Source organism: Macaca mulatta, chromosome 9 (assembly GCF_049350105.2).
Source record: "Macaca mulatta isolate MMU2019108-1 chromosome 9, T2T-MMU8v2.0, whole genome shotgun sequence".
NCBI classification, from domain to species: Eukaryota; Metazoa; Chordata; class Mammalia; order Primates; family Cercopithecidae; genus Macaca; species Macaca mulatta.
In genome coordinates this window covers 15,303,940-15,321,133 of record NC_133414.1, presented here as the reverse complement: position 1 = coordinate 15,321,133, position 17,194 = coordinate 15,303,940, and the positions used below count along the sequence as shown (strand labels likewise).

Sequence of the window (17,194 nt, the reverse complement as noted above, 5' to 3'; positions counted from 1 at the left end):
AAAAAATAATTAGAAAATCCATGAATCATGCCTGTAATCCCAGCACTTTGGGAGGCCGAGGTGGGTGGATCACCTGAGGTCAGAAGTTCGAGACCAGCCTGGCCAACATGGTGAAACCCCATCTCTACTAAAAATACAAAAAAATTAGCCAGGCATGGTGGTGTGTGCCTGTAGTCCCAGCTACTTGGGAGGCTGAGGCAGGAGAATTGCTGGAACCCGGGAGGCGGAGGTTGCAGTGAGCCAAGATCACACCATTGCACTCCAGCCCGGGCAACAACAATGAGACTGTGTCTCCAAAAAAAAACAAAAAACAAAAAAAAAATCCTTGAATCAGAGTCTGGCTTGTAATGCAAGTGAATAGAAACTCTTGCTAAGCGAACTCGCGTTATAAATGTTGTTCTGAGAATGTGTTGGCTGAAGCTGGGTTTCTATTGATTTTAGGGGAAATGTAAGTCCTAAGGGAGGTCACATACTGGACAAGTAGTTGGGGGTCTGTTCCCGGCCCCTTAAGTGCCATTAAGGCCCTGTGGGTTTCCAAAGTCCCTGAATGTTTTTGGATTCCATTCTCAGGGTCAGCTGGCTGGTCTCTAAATCTCTTTGACCTCTAGCTCTCTGTCATCCAGTCAGCCACTATGGGATCTAGTGATATTAGGGAAAGGAAAATAAAGATGGACATTTGTGCTTAAGCTTGACACCAGACATAGGATATCAATTAAATTGTGTATTATTCTCACATGCTGATGAACTCAAGGCTTCTCTTTGTCTTTAACATGTGAGCTATGTATAATGAGACAGTGCTGTGCACTAAGAAGTTTATTAATGTAGGTCATGTTTTCATGTTTAGTGGGTTTGTTGTTTTGTTTGTTTGTTTGTTTGAGGCAGGGTCTCTCTGTCAGCAGGCTGGAGTATAGTAGCATGATTATGACCCACTGTAGCCTCAACCTTTCCAGGCTCAGGTGACCCTCCCACCCAAGTAGCTGGGACTATAGGCATGCACCACCATTCCAGGCTAATTTTTGTATTTTTACTAGAGATGGGGTTTTGCCATGTTGGCCAGGCTGGTCTCGAACTCCTGGGTTCAAGTGATCCATCCACCTCAGCCTCCCAAAGCGCTGGGATTATAGGCGTGAGCCACCATGCCAGGCTAAGTGTTTGTACCATACACACACACACACACACACACACACAGACACACGGAAATCTTTGGATATGATAGATATGTTTATTACCTTGATTGTGGTAATGGTGTCATGGGTGTATGCATCTGTCCAAACTCATAAAATTGTTTACATTAAACATGCAGTTTTTGAGGTGTTTTAGTTATACTTCAATAAAGCTGTTTTGGCTGGGTATGGGGGATCACACCTGTAATCATCCCAACACTTTGGGAGGCCAAGGCAGGCACATCATCTGATGCCAGGAGTTCCAGATCAGCCTGGCCAACCTGGTGAAACCCCATCTCTATAAATACAAAAAAATTAGCCAGGTGTGGTGGTGCATGCCTGTAGTCCCAGCTACTCAGGAGGCTGAGGCAGGAGAATCACTTGTACCCGGGAGGTAGAGGTTGCACTGAGCCAAGATTGCACCACTGTACTCCCTCTTGGGTGACACAGCGAGACTCTGTCTCAAAAAAAAAAAAAAAAGAAAAAGGCTGTTTTTAAAAATATGAACTATATACATTTTGAAATATAAATTTCAAAAATATAAAGAGAGAGAGAGAAAAGGAATTTTTTCAAAAACCAACGAGAAGTTTAAGTGCTTTGAAGACCAAGTCCCTAGATCACAATTAAGTATTTGGGGGAAGAACTACTAGGCGGAAACATTGTGAAACTTACACTCTGTAACAGCGCTGACCGATAGAACTTTCTACAGTGGTTGAAATATTCTGTATCTGAGCTGACAACACGGTAGTCACTAGCGACATGAACTGTAGAGCACATGAAAGAAATGTGGCTAGTACAACTGAGGAACTATATTTCTACCTTGTATTTAATTTTAAGGAGTCACAATCCCACTGTAACACTCCTTTCAAACAAAGCCTTTCAATAAAGCCTTTCTTTCAATAAAGTTCTGAGTTTAGTTTATACAGAAAATGCGTTTTGTTGTCAAGCATCTCTATTCCAGTGATTAATAACATTAACAAACAGGTTTGTAAAATGCTGGGGCCTAGTCCACCTCTTAATTTCTTGAAAGATTTAAAGATGAGGCCTTTGAGATAATCTGGTAGGCCCAGGCCCCCTAGTCCATCCCAGCTAAGAGCAGCAAAAAGGATGTTGGGAGTGTTTAGGACTGAACAATTCAGGGCAGTGGTCTCAGAGACTCAAGACGTTCTATGAATATGGGAGATTCTGAGCAAATCTTCAGAAAAGGAAGCTTTTTTTTTTTTTTTTTAGCTGGGGTCTCACCCCATTACCCAGGCTGGAGTGCAGTGGTGCTATCACAGCTCACTACAACCTCAACCTCCCAGGCTAAGAGATCCTCCTACCTCAGCCTCCAAAACACCTGAGTCTATAGACGTGCACCACCCTGCCTGGCTAATTTTTTAATTTTCTGTAGAGATGGGATCTCATTATGTTGCCCAGGCTGGTCTCAAACTCCTGGGCTGAGTAATCCTCCCGAAGAAGAGCTGTCATTTTTAAAAAAAGAAAAAAGTGGTTGTTAAATACCAAACTTGTCTTCCTTTGTTGCTTTTTCCTTTCAGGAGCTTATTGACGTTGACAGTGAAGTGGTGTTTGAATTAGCTTCCTATATTTTACAGGTAAGTTGTTTTTCTCCTCCTCTTTATGTCCCAGGGCCATACACAGAAGAAAGGAAATAAGACTGACCAGGCATAGCCAGTAGCTGTGTCCACTCACTATTTGTCATCTTACCTTTTTTTAGCCATAAGCTGCATAGAGCTATTAGAGACACTGATGGAAACTATAGCAATAAACAGGGGCTTGTAGTATTTCAAAATTTTAAGACAGCAAATCCCTGTAAAGCAAAGTTGTGTGTTTAACCTGAGCTTGGGAGAAACTGAGGTCATTTACTGACCCCATTTTCTTTGGGTTTGGTACTTTCACCCTGGAGAAAGCCAAGTGAATAGCTAGAGTTAGTGGCCAAAAAATCATGTTCTGCCCCCTGGAAAGACAAGGAAAAGCCCTTTAGGTTATGCAAAAAAAAAAAAAAAGTGTTATAGAATATTAGCTTAATAGTGGCAAGATGAGTTAAAATGATATCATTTCTTTATTCCTTCAATAAGTATTTATTGAGCAACTACTATGTTTAAGGCATTATACTGGATTCACTAAAGTTTCCCTGGTCCCTACCTCCAGAGTCTTCAGTATAAATGGGGACTAGCATAAAATACAAACCAAAACAAAAAGTGACCCTAGAAATAGACAGTTCTATCCAGATACATGTTCATATTTAGAATCTTTAAACTAGAACATGTCAGACCCAGGCTTTGAGGTGGAGATGTACATTTTGTCATTATCAATCACTTTCTTTGTCTATAACTTTCTAGAGTTTAATTTCATGTCTCATATTCAAATAGCAAAGGTATGCATTCTGTTTTAATTGTATTCCTGCAGCAAATAGGATAACTGCAGGAAGCTGAACTCATCTCATTCAGTAGAGAAACTCTCATGATTGTAGAATGTACTTTAGAGTCTCTAACACTGGCTTAGTGTATTTCGCTGATGTTGAATTTTTTCTTCTACAGGAGGCAAAGGGAGATTTTTCTAGGTGAGTTTACAATTTTTTGTTGTTGTTGTTTAAAATGTAAACCCTTGCTTCTCTATTAAAAGAAACTATTCAGGATGTCCTTTTCAGGTGGACAATTTATTCATGTTGTATGTTAATGATGAGATCTAACTCTCAACTTGTCCATTGAAACAGATAGATCAGGTAGAGAAAACATAGTAATAGCAAGGATGATGTTCTCCACTACATGCAAAGCCCGGAGATTACTGGAAAGCTGACATTAGGGCCCGGCGTCACACATGCCCATTGTCCTGAGGTTGGACGGGCTGCTCAGATGTCTCATAGAGACTGGAATCACCATTGTGGTGTAAATATGGTTGCAGATAACTCGTCAGTCCTGACAAGTAGGTGGACATCTTTTTTTCTCTCAATGTAGTCCCTGCCCCTCAAGGGACAACATGCTGTCTTCTAGGGAAATTTCGTTCGTGAAAGTGTTACAACATAAAAATACCGCACCTCTGCTTTGGTTCTGTCTTAGGATATTGTGTTGGAGAAAACATAAACAGACAACTACTGGGAATCTGTGAATGGCATTAATAGCCTTGTAAAACTGCAAACTCGTCATTTATTTCAATCCTCACTGTGTGTTGATCAGTATGGCTGAAATTGCCCTGAAATCTCTCGTGATCATCACCAGACCTGGAACAGGGCAGAAGGTGTAGCCAGCCACCAGCAGGGCTGTCTGCTCAAAGGCAGACGTTATTCCTGGGATTCTGTTTGATTAAGCTCCTCTGAAAAAGAAAACAAAAGAAAAGGCCAGGGTAACCCGTTCTGGAGAATCTAGGTTTACAGGCAAACAGTAAACCATATGAACAGGAAAGGAAAGCATGAAGGCATAAGGTTCTGGCCCATCAACAGGAAATTAGCAAATTGGTATTAAAAAGAAACACAAATCGGACCTCTGCTCCATCTAAGAACCTGTCTGTTTCCCCATGCTTTGAGGGATTTCATCTGTAAATGCAGCAAAAACTACTTCTGTTAGTGGCCACCTGTACTTGGCTGTCTTTGTCACCGGTTTTTCAGGTCTCAACTGCTTTCTCCTTGCTCTCCTGGTACATTTCTCAGGCTTTCTTTTTTGCTATTATTATTTTTTAAATTTTTTCAGAGGCAGGGTCTCCTTCTGTTACCCAGGCTGGAGTGCAGTCATGGCTCACTGTCACCTCCAACTCCTGGGCTCGAGTGATCCTCCTGCCTCAGCCTCCCAAGTAGCTGGGACCACAGGCATAAGTCACTGCACCGGGCTAATTCTTCTTTTTTTTTTTTTTTTTGTAGAGATGAGCTCTCACTGTGTTGACTGTTCTCAGTCAGACATCTCAGCAAAAGCAAAAATTATTTTACAATCTAAAACAAGGATGAGCAAGCTTTTTCTGTTAAGGGCCAGATTGTCAGTATCTTGAGTTTTGCACGCAGCACGATCTCTGTTGCAATTACACCACTCTTCCTAAGTGCAAAAGCAGCCCAATAGGATAAGTAAATGGATGAGCCTGATTATGTTCCAATAAAACTTTATTTATGGATACAGAAATTTGAATTTCATATAAATGTTCATGTATCACAAAATATTCTTCTTTTGAGTTCTTTTTCTAATCATTTAAAAATGACAAAGCCATCCTTAGTTCATGAGTAATACATAAGCAGAGGACTAGATTTGTCCAGGGGGTTATAGTTGCTGACTCTGATCTCAAATGCCATCTCTTCAGCTCTGTTTGAATATTTGCATAAAGAGAACTCCGGGCCCCTTTTATTTAAGTTTTCCAAGTTTTTGGTATAAAGCAGTGCTGGTCAAACTTTTAAATAGATAATGACCGTAACTAGCTTTGGCTGGAGACCTTGAACTTTGTAGGTGGCCAGTAACCATTGACTGAATTTGCTAAACATAATGTTTTCAGGTTATAGAAACTAAATCTTGTTATAATTTTTCTTTGTTACTTTTTTATGACATTAATTTGGCCTTGGAATTTGGGGTTTTGATAAGTGCCAGTCCATAACTACTTACAAAGATTTCTGAAGTCCCATGAAAAAATGATTTAAAAACCACAAATCCAATGGATTCCAGTGTCTAGTCTACTTACTCACATTTTTCCTTCCACATTTCTTTCGCCAGCTCTGAACTCTGCTGTAAATATTATTTATTTTGAGAGTACCCTGACAGGATGGAATGTGAACTGGGAATAGCATGATCTGGCCCCATGGATCATGGGAACGTGTGGCCACATGGATTGCCAGGGAGAAGGAAGTGCAGGCTTGGCCTCCACAGTAATTCATGGCCCCCTAATGAGCTTCTGGAATGCTAGCTTGTTGGCTGAATTCAAAGAAACAAAGGATCTGGGTTGTGCTCCATTTGTCAAAGTGCTACTGCTACCTAGCAGTTTGTTTGTAAGCGCAGCTGTCTGGGAAGAGAAATCACTGTCAGGAGAGGGGAGAGGTCAGACACCTTATCCAAAAGGTCAGTTTATCTCACAGCCTAAAACCTACACCATGGACAGTGGGGGTGATCTGTTACATTGGAGTCTCTGCTAAACACTCTTTTTCTGTAGCAGGCCCATGCTAGTAAAGCCATCTTCAGAGGTCCAGAGAAACTAGTACACTTGAGTGGCCTAACATTTTGGAGTAAGAGAAGTAATTCTAAATTCCTTCCCATCTACTTCTGGGAAGATACCCAGCACATCAAAATTGACCACACTTGGTTCAGCGGCTAAACATTAGGTATTTTAGATGTCCCATTCTCATAACTTATGTCATTTATATAAACAAACTTATTTGTGATTTATTGTAGAAAGTTGTTTTTGCTATTGATGCAGGATTTTTTGCTCCTTAGTTCAACTAAAATCTAGCTTCTTGTCTCACGACCAGGAAAAATTAGGCACATAGACAAATGGAAGGGGGAGGAGAGTGGATTATTAAGTGAAAAGAAGGCTCTCAGCATAGAAGGAGAGGCTCCCACCTCACAGATTGAATATCAGTCTTCTCCCCTACATAAGGCACGAATTCTTGGTGGCTCCACCCCCTTCTCCCAGTGCACATGTGGGCCCTGGTCCCTTGTAGGCACACCCCCGGGCAAGACCCTGTGTGGGTTTCCTTATCTGCATCTGCATGCCTCCTGCATCTATCACTGTTATTAAATGCATGACTATATAACCTCAGTTTTATTTAAAGGAATGGCTTTGATTTCCATACTGTAGTTTTCCTGAACAACATTAATAAAATACCAGCCAGCTTAGAACACACAGAACCCTAGAAAAGGCTTTTCTAGATATAACACAGGGTCCAGGGCTAAACTCTAAGATCTTCTAAAATCTAGAGGATTCAATAACCTTTTAAATGAGTGGCCATCCACAAAAGATAAAGTAACTCTTTCACAGCCTGAGAAGTCCTGAATCCATAACTTCCCAAAAGGCTATTTTCTTCAGGATACTATTATCCTAGATATTTACATTTCAGGGACTATATCCAAATTACATTTATGTGGAATGAGTATTAATCCATAAATTATGGGAGCAGTTTCCTTGAGGTACAAGAGAAAAGGGGATTGGTTTTACAAAAGAGAAGTCAGGGGCTGGGTGCACTGGCTCACGCCTGTAATCCCAGCACTTTAGGAGGCCAAGGCAGGTAAATCGCCTGAGGTCGGGAGTTCAAGACCAACCTGGCCAACATGGTGAAACCCTGTCTCTATTAAAAATACAAAAAGTAGCCGGGTGTGGTGGCGTGCGCCTGTGATCCCAGCTACTCGGGAGGCTGAGGCAGGAGAATTGCTTGAACCCAGTTGGCGGAGGTTGCAGTGAGCCGAGATGGCGCCATTACACTCCAGCCTGGGTGACAAGAGCAAAACTCCCTCTCACAAAAAAAAAAAAAAAGACGAAGTCAAAAGTGCTGATCCACCTTAATGGAAAGAGAACTATATAAGTCAACTCTGAACTGTAGCTACTGTTTCTCATGAAACTCACTTGCTCTTCCGTTTCTTCTTTTGGACTCTCTGTTTTGCTCAGCAGATGCCTGAAGGCTTATTCTTACATAACTCTTTTCTTTCCCATTAACAGAATAGCTCACTTCCTTGTCTTATTGGACTTTACGCTGAAATGTCAGGTTTAGCATGCTGAGAGAAAATGACTGTAATATAGATAGATAATTAGTATCGCCTGCCATAGGAAGAGATACAGACCACACATGTTCATATTCTACCAAACGGAGGATAAATTTGTACGATGCCTCTAAAGGTTTAGGAAATAGTCTTATCTAAAAATAACATTTTTTCACTTTTATTGTTTTCCTTAGCACAGCATGTGGTAATCTCGTTTCATTTCCTGATGTATATACATGTAAAACAAAAAACCTCATGTCTGTCGACAGTCAGGAAGTCAGTAGAGTTGGCATTTCTGTTTAAAAACAATTCAGTAGCCTCCGAGCTGTTAACAAAGGCAGCTGTGGGCCAAATATTTGGAAGAGGAGAACTGATGCAGTTTAAAAACAGCAACAAAAAATATCTTTCGATGATCACTTTTGACCACTGGCCAACTAACTAACAGATTCTTACATATGATTCTATGATTCTTACATATTTTATTCATCAGAAACACCTCAGGGGTTTGGGAATGGAATACTGATGTTTTCCATTTCAAAGCTTTTTTAAAACTCTTGGGTGATGGTAGAAAAACTAATATTCTCTTCCTTAAAAAGATCAGTGCAGAGAATACCTCATTTAATCGACTGATAGGACATCCAATTCTCTAGTTATATTCTAATTTAATTTAACAGAAGTTTTATTGCAACACTGTACTAAGGGAGATATTACATACAAAAACTTGATTTTGGGGGTTTTGTCTCTAAGGGGACCTTAACTGAAAACCTTATCAGCCAATCTCCTTACCCTGATTTTGAGAATCACTTCACCTCTGCCAGCCCTTCTGATCTTTCTAAAAATGTGCTGCAAATTTGCTTAAAATAATAATTTTAAGCAAAGCATGGTGGCTCACGTCTGTAATCTCAGCATGGTGGGAGGCCGAGGCGGGTGAATTGCTTGAGCCCAGGAGTTCGAGACCAACCAGGGCAACATGGCAAAACCCCATCTCCACTAAAAATACAAAAACAATTAGCCAGGCATGGTGGTGAGTCCCAGCCTGTAGTCCCAGCTACTTGGGAGGCTGAGGTGGGAGGATTGTTTGATCCCGGGAGGCAGAGGCTGCCACTGCAGTGAGTCGAGATTGCACCACTGTACTCCAGCCTGAGTCACAGAGTGAGACCCTGTCTCCAAAAATAAAATAAAAACTAACCTTTAGCATTTTGCAATATTGAAGTGCTTTTAAAATGTTTTGCACTAAACAACGCAAATCACAAATGCCAAAATCACACTACCTTTGAAATAAAGAATCGTCCATACATTAACAGAGACAAGTAAAAAACATCTGTTCTATAGAATTTTTCGTTAGCAAGATTTATTGAAACCAGATCAGTAAAGCTGTGTTACTCTGGACCCTCGTCTGGGACCTGGAAATATCTTTGTTTCCGAGGACTGGATATACTGATGCTAATCACTAAAACAGGATTCTCCCAGCATGAGATTTATGAGGACCAGAAAGCAAACAGCACCCGAAAAAGACAGATAGTAAGGAAATTCCGTGGAAAGATTCTTGGGCCACGTTTTGCCTACCTGGCTCTGTTCAGCAGGGCCCATTACATGCTTAAGGGGCGATGGAAGGCACCCCGTGTCTACAGGCTCGCCATTCCAAATAAACACAGCCACCGAAGGAAAAGAACTCACGTTTTGATTGAGTACTTGGGGGTCAGTTTATATGACATCTGTGCAAGGTGAAATGCCAGTCCAAGTGCCAGAATATCAGCTTCTCAGAGCTCAGTGAGTGGCGGCTAAGAAATCTGGGTGTACACCTGCCGTGTCAATCTGCAAGTTACTCTTTCTGTTTCTTTAAAACAGAAAATGGAAACCAGCTTGCTTTTAGAAATAGAACAATGCATCACCCAATCAATGAAGACAAATAGTAGCAGTCCCTCATTAACAAGGGAAATTGATTTTCCCCTCCATTTTAGAAGAGGAGTTGGAGCATTGGAGTGCTGAAAAATTCCCATTAACTTCCACAAACCACATGTTATTAGGTGCCCAGGAAAGCAATTAGAGGCAAACATGTAAAGAGCTTTTAGTATTTTATCTTGTATAAACCATGGGATGGTGTGCTCACTAGTGTGGAGAAAAAGACATTTTTATGACCCCAAAAAAGGGCCTCCTTGGTTTTTTTCTTTCTTTCTTTGAAATCTCTTCTGCCTTTATAAAGAGCCATTTGTGAATTAATATAAACTGAACTCAACTTACTGGTATCAGAAAATTTCAGGTTTTTAAGTCTTTTTTGCCAGGCCAGAGGGTGACTTTTAGGAAGTCATAGGTGAAAGGAAGAGTTTTAGATGATCAAGAGGAAAAGAACACGAAGAACTCATTTTCTTCTAAAAGACTTTTTTTTAGTACTATAAACATTTATATCAATTGTGATCTTTAAAAAGATGACATAGTTATTTTCTTGACAGCTACAACATGGAGACTTGATTAATCTAAAGCAGCAGTCTGCACATCACAATTCCTAGTATACAAATACTATTTCCTTGCACATACATAAGTGGTTTTACTACTACAGCTCTAAGCAAGCTCGGTTTCAAATCGTTATTAGATCATTTGGGGCATATTTCCCTACAGTTTTTAAACTGGCTGCTTGAAAATAAACAGCTGATGTGATCATATGGTAGGAGAAATAGATTTGCTGAGATTTTTAGATAATTAGTGAAAAAATACTCAGTTATGTTTGAAATAGTTACTATTTGAAATACAACTTATGTAACTTAACAGTTTCTATAATATCTATCTAAACTTGCAAATTTTTCTATTGGAAACATCCTAGGGAAAAAAAAGTTAATCTGTTAAACTTGAAACACACCTAACAGCCCAAAGAAGAGTTTCTATGGGAAGAATTGAAATTAATATAATTCTCATATACTATTTATGTACTGTTTTACACACACACACATACACACACACACGCACACACGAAAGAATTGTGTGTGGCATTTTCCCATGATTTAAAAATGAGTTTAAGGGCCATGAGTAATTGAAGCGCAGATGGAATCTTTCACACCAGCAAAAGTTTTGAAAGGAACAGAATCTGTGAAAATTTGAAGCAAAATGTTCAAGTGGAAAAGTTATAAATTGTTACAGAAAGCTTTGTTTTATGCACAAAAGTCTATTTGATTGAGCTTTCAAGTGTGTAATTCACATTTTCAAAGCATAAAAAAGTATTTGGATAGGGACAGGGTGGTTTTTTTGTTGTTGTTGTTGTTTTTTTGCGGGATGATATTCTTCGAATTCTATGGTAATTGCTTAGAAGCCAAGTAAGGAGGAAATTTTGTATTATGACAGCTTACTTCTTTTGTTAAGCAGTTATTTAATGTATTAAAATATCATATTTTCAGTTATACCTGTGAATAGCAAAACGTTTCATGGCTATGGTACTGTGTCAGTTTTTCAGAGTGGAAATTCCCAAACTAAAGGGTGATACTGATAAGTTAATCAATCGTTTCTTCTTGGGCTTTTTGAGAAAATTATTTGCCTGAAATTGTAGACTTATGAAACAATTTTTAAACTTGTTTTTATATTTTACATGTTTACACCTAATATAAATTAGAAATTCATAAAACTTTCCTTTCACCCCAGAAAACCAGACTCAGTAATCAAGGAAGAAATCTTTACTTATATAACTTAACAATTAGCAACAGAAATAAAGGGACTGCCAGGCACAGTGGCTCATGCCTATAATCCCAGCACTTTGGGAGGCCGAGGCAGGAGGATTGCTTGAGTCCAGGAGTTCAAGACGAGCCTAGGCAACATAGTGAGACCTCATCTCTACAAAATATTTTAAAAATTTGCCAGGTGGCGGTGATAAGCACCTGTAGTCACAGCTGCTTGGAGGCTAAGGCAGGTGGTTCACTTGAGCCTGGGAGGTGGAGGCTACAGTGAGCCGTGATCTCAAAACTGCACTCTGGCCTGGGCAACAAAGCGAGACCCTGTCTCAAAATAAAATAAAATAAAAAATAGAAAGGCACATATTTCATAAATGTGTTTACAATGTTGCCTCCCATAGCCGGGTATGGTGGCTCACGCCTGTAATCCCAGCACTTTGGGAGGCCAAGGCGGGCAGATCATGAGGTCAGTAGATCGAGACCATCCTGGCTAACATGGTGAAACCCCGTCTCTACTAAAAATACAAAAAATTAGCCGGGCACGGTGGCGGGCACCTGTAGTCCCGGCTACTCTGAGGCTGAGGCAGGAGAATGGTGTGAACCCGGGAGGCGGAGCTTGCAGTGAGCCGAGATCGCACCACTGCACTCCAGCCTGGGCGACAAAGCGAGACTCCGTCTCAAAAAAAAAAAAAAAAAAAAAGTTGCCCCCCACAAACAGTTGGTAATTCATGTGACATATCTATGATACATGCCCGGAATTCAGAATCCCATGCTGGAGAAACCTCCTGGGGCCTCCAGGTGATTCCCTTTGTCTGCGAATGGTCACACACTATGGCAGGAGAAGTTTCTCAGACAGATGGGGCCCAAACCAATGGTGGAAAACCCCTGCAACATTTCTTTCCTACACACTTGGGGAAAAGCATGGGATCAGGCAGAGATGGGCAGGTGCTCCCTTTTCTTTGTCGTAACCTCTACTTCACCTTGGTTTACCAAAAAAAAAAAAAAAAAGAGGAGGAAGGAAGGAAAGGGAAATGAAAGATTGTTTCCTGCATGATTTCTTAAAGATCAGCAAAGAATAAAAATCTATAACTTCCCTCATTAATCTGTCTCAGTTTTCTAGGTCCATTGTATGATCAAATAAAGGAACGCAGAGCCACATATGCATATCTAGAACTTTAGGATCTCAATGTTTACGAATTCGGAACTTGGCAGGATTTAGGCAGGTAATTCAGGGCTTGTACCACACCCTGGGCAGGGCCTAAGGCAGCACCTGGAATTAAACACATTGACACCTCCCGCACAAAACATGGATGTGCCCAGCAAGTGGGCGCAAATAGAAAGGTCCATCGTTCCCTCGTGCAAAAAGATGAAGTTTGCAGCCAGATGGGTTAAGAAATGTTTCTTAGAGCTTTTTGAATTTTGGAATTGTGATAATCGATTAAGGACCTGCAATACTCTACCTATGAAATACCCCACCCCCGAGAACGTGACCTTCATGATCTGCCCATAAAATATGGAGGAGTTAGGCCGACGCTAGCATTATATTACTCTTTCTGAATTGCAGGCTGTTCCTTTCTGTTAAGCTAGCATCACGTTCTGGGTTTTGTGCTCTGCTGTTTTTGTACCAGTGCAGACAGAAACAACTGGTTTTAGGAAGAATTCTTTCACACTAAGCCTACTCGATTCGCCCAAAGTTTCTCTCACAAATTACATACATCTCATTTGACCCAAGGAGAGTTTCTTGAAAAAGTTATTTCCAGGTTTTTTTAAAGAAAAGCAAACACATTGTGGATTTTGCTCATCTTTCTCTCTGTTTTAATTTTTGCTCCCTTCATTTTGTGGTATCTTGGTTAAATTTGTTGTGGTTCACTGCGGCAAATTCTCTATTTGAGATATCGCTAGAAATCTTTGTTTTTCCCCAGTAGATCATTCTAACTTCCCTTGTTTTATGAGGCGTATAGGCTGTAGAAGACAGCCACATCATCTGAAAAAACAAAACAAACAAACAAAAAAACCACTACATCGAAGGCCAGTACAGCACGGACACCACATTTATCCTGACAACATTCATACCTGCTGGAGAGTTCTTAATAAAAGCTGCTTAATATTAAAGATAGGAAGCCTTAAATGTTATTCTCAGTTTAGCAACTGGCTCTTCAAGAGACCTTTTTGCATTTTTCTTTTTCTTTTCTATTCTTTTTGTTTTTGAGACAGGGTCTTCCTCTGTTGCCCAGGCTGGAGAACAGTGGCATGATCATACTCACTGTAATGTCAAACTCCTGGGCTCAAGCAGTCCTCCCACTTCAGCCTCCCAAACAGCTGGGACTACAAGTGCAAACCACTACACCTGGCTATTTTTTATATTTTTATTTTTGTAGAGATGGAGTCTCGCTACGTTGCCCAGGCTGGTCTCAAACTCCTGGGCTCAAGCAATCCTCCCACTTCAGCCTCCCAAACAGCTGGGACTACAAGTGCAAACCACTACACCTGGCTATTTTTTTATATTTTTATTTTTGTAGAGATGGAGTCTCGCTATGTTGCCCAGGCTGGTCTCAAACTCCTGGACTCAAGCAGTCCTCCCACCTTGGCCTCCCAAAGTGCTGGAATTACAAGCATGAGTCACCACATCCAGCTCTTTTTTGCATTTTTCTAAAAATGGAATGCAGCCACAATGAACTGTCTTAAGTTGTTTTATAAGTTGGCATTTATCACATGCCATGAACTCTGGGGAAAACGTCAAAGTGGAAGACATTGAGGGAGGAAGTATGAACTTCTAGAACATTCGTCAGGCCACAGCCTTGCAAGTCTCTGGGGGTAGAGTGACCAAGTTTCCTGTTAGGGGAGCTTTCTGATTTTCAGCCACAGAGTTTGGCTGGATTGACAGGGCTAGACACCCCTAAGTTATTGCAGATGTTTATAAACAGCAGAAAAGCAAACAGAACATTTCTACAGATTTGTCCTCAGGGAAGGATGAAGGGCCATGGATCCCTTCCAGAATGTAATGGATTTAGACGGGCTTCACGCCTTGGTGATTTCTTGTTAGATTTTTTTGTGTGTAACCTTGCCCTGGAGCAGAGCCAGAGAACCCACTGCAGGCTTCAGCGAGGAAATCAAACCTGTGGCTGTCATCAGGGCAACGTGTTTGCCAACAAGCAAGGGTTTGGTGGGTAAAACGATCCCTTCCTCCTGGAGCTCCTTCCTTCCCCAAATACACTTTCGATGTGATGGGTGTGAGTAAACCCAAACTCAAGTTTCAACTCCTTCAGGGAGTCACTAATTGCCTTTCTCATGGTTTCATCCAATAAAGTTGATCTGAGAAAAGTGCCTTTCACATTGAAGCCAGCCCTCTGTGTGCTGATGGACCAATAAATCAAATCCCTTTTCTCAGGGAACGTACCGTGAAGCCGGGAGAGAAGATCCGGAAATTCATCAATGTGGGCCCTCACATGTTTGGTGAATTGAAACATGTTTGGTTTGCTGAAACTATGCCTTTATAGCATGCGCGTAAAAATTACCGACTGTACTTGGGGTTGGAATTGAATTTTCCTGAACACTAGGAGTTTGCCCGTTTGAAAACCACCAGGGGCTGTCCTGCTGTCTGCCTCCTGGATCAAACCCAGAAGAGGCTGAACCCTCTTAGCTGGCATTAAAGTTTCACAATTCTCTTCCTGACCTGCCCTTTTCAGCGTATTGCCCCTGACAATGGATTTCTTCAGCTCATGTGGCCCCCATGTCTGTCTGTGTTCCACTCGGGACAAAAGTGATATTCCTATCCTTTTATTCATGCACAGCCTCCCCCAAAGCCAATCTTACATCAGAGCCCAAGGGGGCCGTTATTTCCTCTGAGCTTTCATGTCTGTTGTTTGGATTGACATGATCACACATCACCCCTGTGGTCAGTAAGCTTTGTAGGTGTTCCTCTCGCCTTCCCAACTAAATCGTGGGCACCTTCTGGTTAAGGACCATATCTCATCATTTTTTATATCCTCTACAATTCTTTCCATGTAATAGCAGAGGCTTCATAAACACCTTCAGCTTATTGATTATCAGTTGATCTGTCCTGGCCTTACCATTTAGATTCTAACAGTTCAAGTACTTGGATGGATTGATTCAAACAGTTCCACTTTGAGCTTTTCCCTCTAGTTGGTCATATGAAGCCAGGATTCACCAACACCACTGGCCATCGTCATTGTCTTTCTTCCTCTCTTTCTCTCTTTCTCTCTCTCTCTCTTTCTTTCTTTCTCTTTCTTTCTTTCCTTCCTTCCTTCCTTCTTCCTTCTTCCTTCTTTCCTTTCCCTTCCTTTCCCTTCCTTTCTTTTGCTTTCCTTTGCTTTCCTTTCCTTCTCTTTCTCTCTCTTCTTCTGTCCTTCTCTCTTTCTCTCTCTCTTTCTTTCTCTTTCTCTCTTTCTTTCTCTCTCTCTCTTTCTCTTTTCTTTTCTTTTCTTTCTTGAGAGGGTCTCCCTCTGTCACCCAGGCTGAAGTGCAGTGTTGCAATCACAGCTTACTGCAGTCTCATCCCGGGTAACTAGGACTACAGGCATACATCACTGTGCATGGCTAATTTTTTAAATTTTTGTAGAGACAGAGTCCCACTATGTTGCCCAAGCCGATCTGGAACTCCTGGACTGAAGTGAACCTCCCACTTCGGCCTCGCCAGATGCTGAGATTATAGGCATGAGCCACCACGCCTGGCCTCGTTCTTTCTTAGGGCAACAGAAAAATGCTTTTTCTGGGAGCGCTGTAATGTCACCAAACCTCCATGTGTTTCTTTATCACCACGCACAGACGTAATGTAGTGGTGTATTGGTGTGGTTTTGCCCAGTGGTACTGGGCATCCATTGGTGATGCTGCTCATTGCACTGCCCTTGGCTGCATTTCTTGCCAGGGACATAGGGAACATTGTATCCTCCAGTTAACAGCATGGGTGCTGGAGTGTCCACCATCCAAGCACCTGAGGAGTTCCCCTTTATGGCTGCGGAATTCCTTCCTTCCTTCAGAGTTATACCTTGTTTCATTCCTTTTTAGCAATGAAAAACATTGCTAAAAATGAAAAACATTGCTAAAAATGAAACAGTTGTACCTGTTTCATTTCTTTTTAGATGGCACTGCCCAGTATCCTGGTGGCCAATATTTGCCTTGGTTAGTATAAGCAACCTCGAAGCTGCTCACGTAGCCCAAGTCAGGACTGCGAATCGAAGGCAGAACTCTCCTATGTGTGCCTTTGCAACCCCGGCTAAGGCTTCCAAGGCTCTTTGGTGGACCAGGATAGGGAAACGCTCTTTCAGTATCAAAACTGTCCCAAAGTGGCTGCCGCTTGTTACTGTGGAGGTAGTAGGTGGGTGCAGACGCCACAGATGGTCCAGCCCAGAGGGGATGCAGACCTGCTGAGTGTCTAGGGAGGAGTCAGGCACCTGAAGAAGGCTGGTTAAGCTAGGGGAGTTTAAAGCATCTTCCAAACCTAAGCATGTGTGAGTCTACAGGGAAAAGAATTTCTGATTTCAGGACCAGATGCATAAAACCACCTGATGGTACAGGTTGAGTCTCCCTCATCCCAAATGCTTGGGAGCAGAAGTGTTTCAGATTCCTTTCAGGTTTTGAAATATTTGTGTTATACGCCAACTGGTTGAGCATCCTCAAATCTGAAAATCCAACATCCAAAGTGCTCCAATAAGCATTTCCTTTGAGCGTCATGTTGGCACTCAAAATGTTTCAGATTTTG

The 17,194-nt window shown here is 41.5% G+C and overlaps 1 protein-coding gene across 22 annotated transcripts in view; it reads left to right on the top strand.

Annotated features, from left to right (window-relative positions):
- The window catches only part of FRMD4A (FERM domain containing 4A), a 379,365-nt gene that overhangs the window by 259,708 nt on the left and 102,463 nt on the right, over positions 1–17,194 (top strand). For all 22 annotated transcript variants that reach the window (XM_077945785.1, XM_015146511.3, XM_015146514.3 and 19 more), the window contains exons 6-7: positions 2,702–2,758; positions 3,704–3,726. In XM_077945785.1, coding sequence (XP_077801911.1) covers positions 2,702–2,758; positions 3,704–3,726 — 80 coding nt within the window. The remainder of the gene's footprint in view (positions 1–2,701; positions 2,759–3,703; positions 3,727–17,194) is intronic.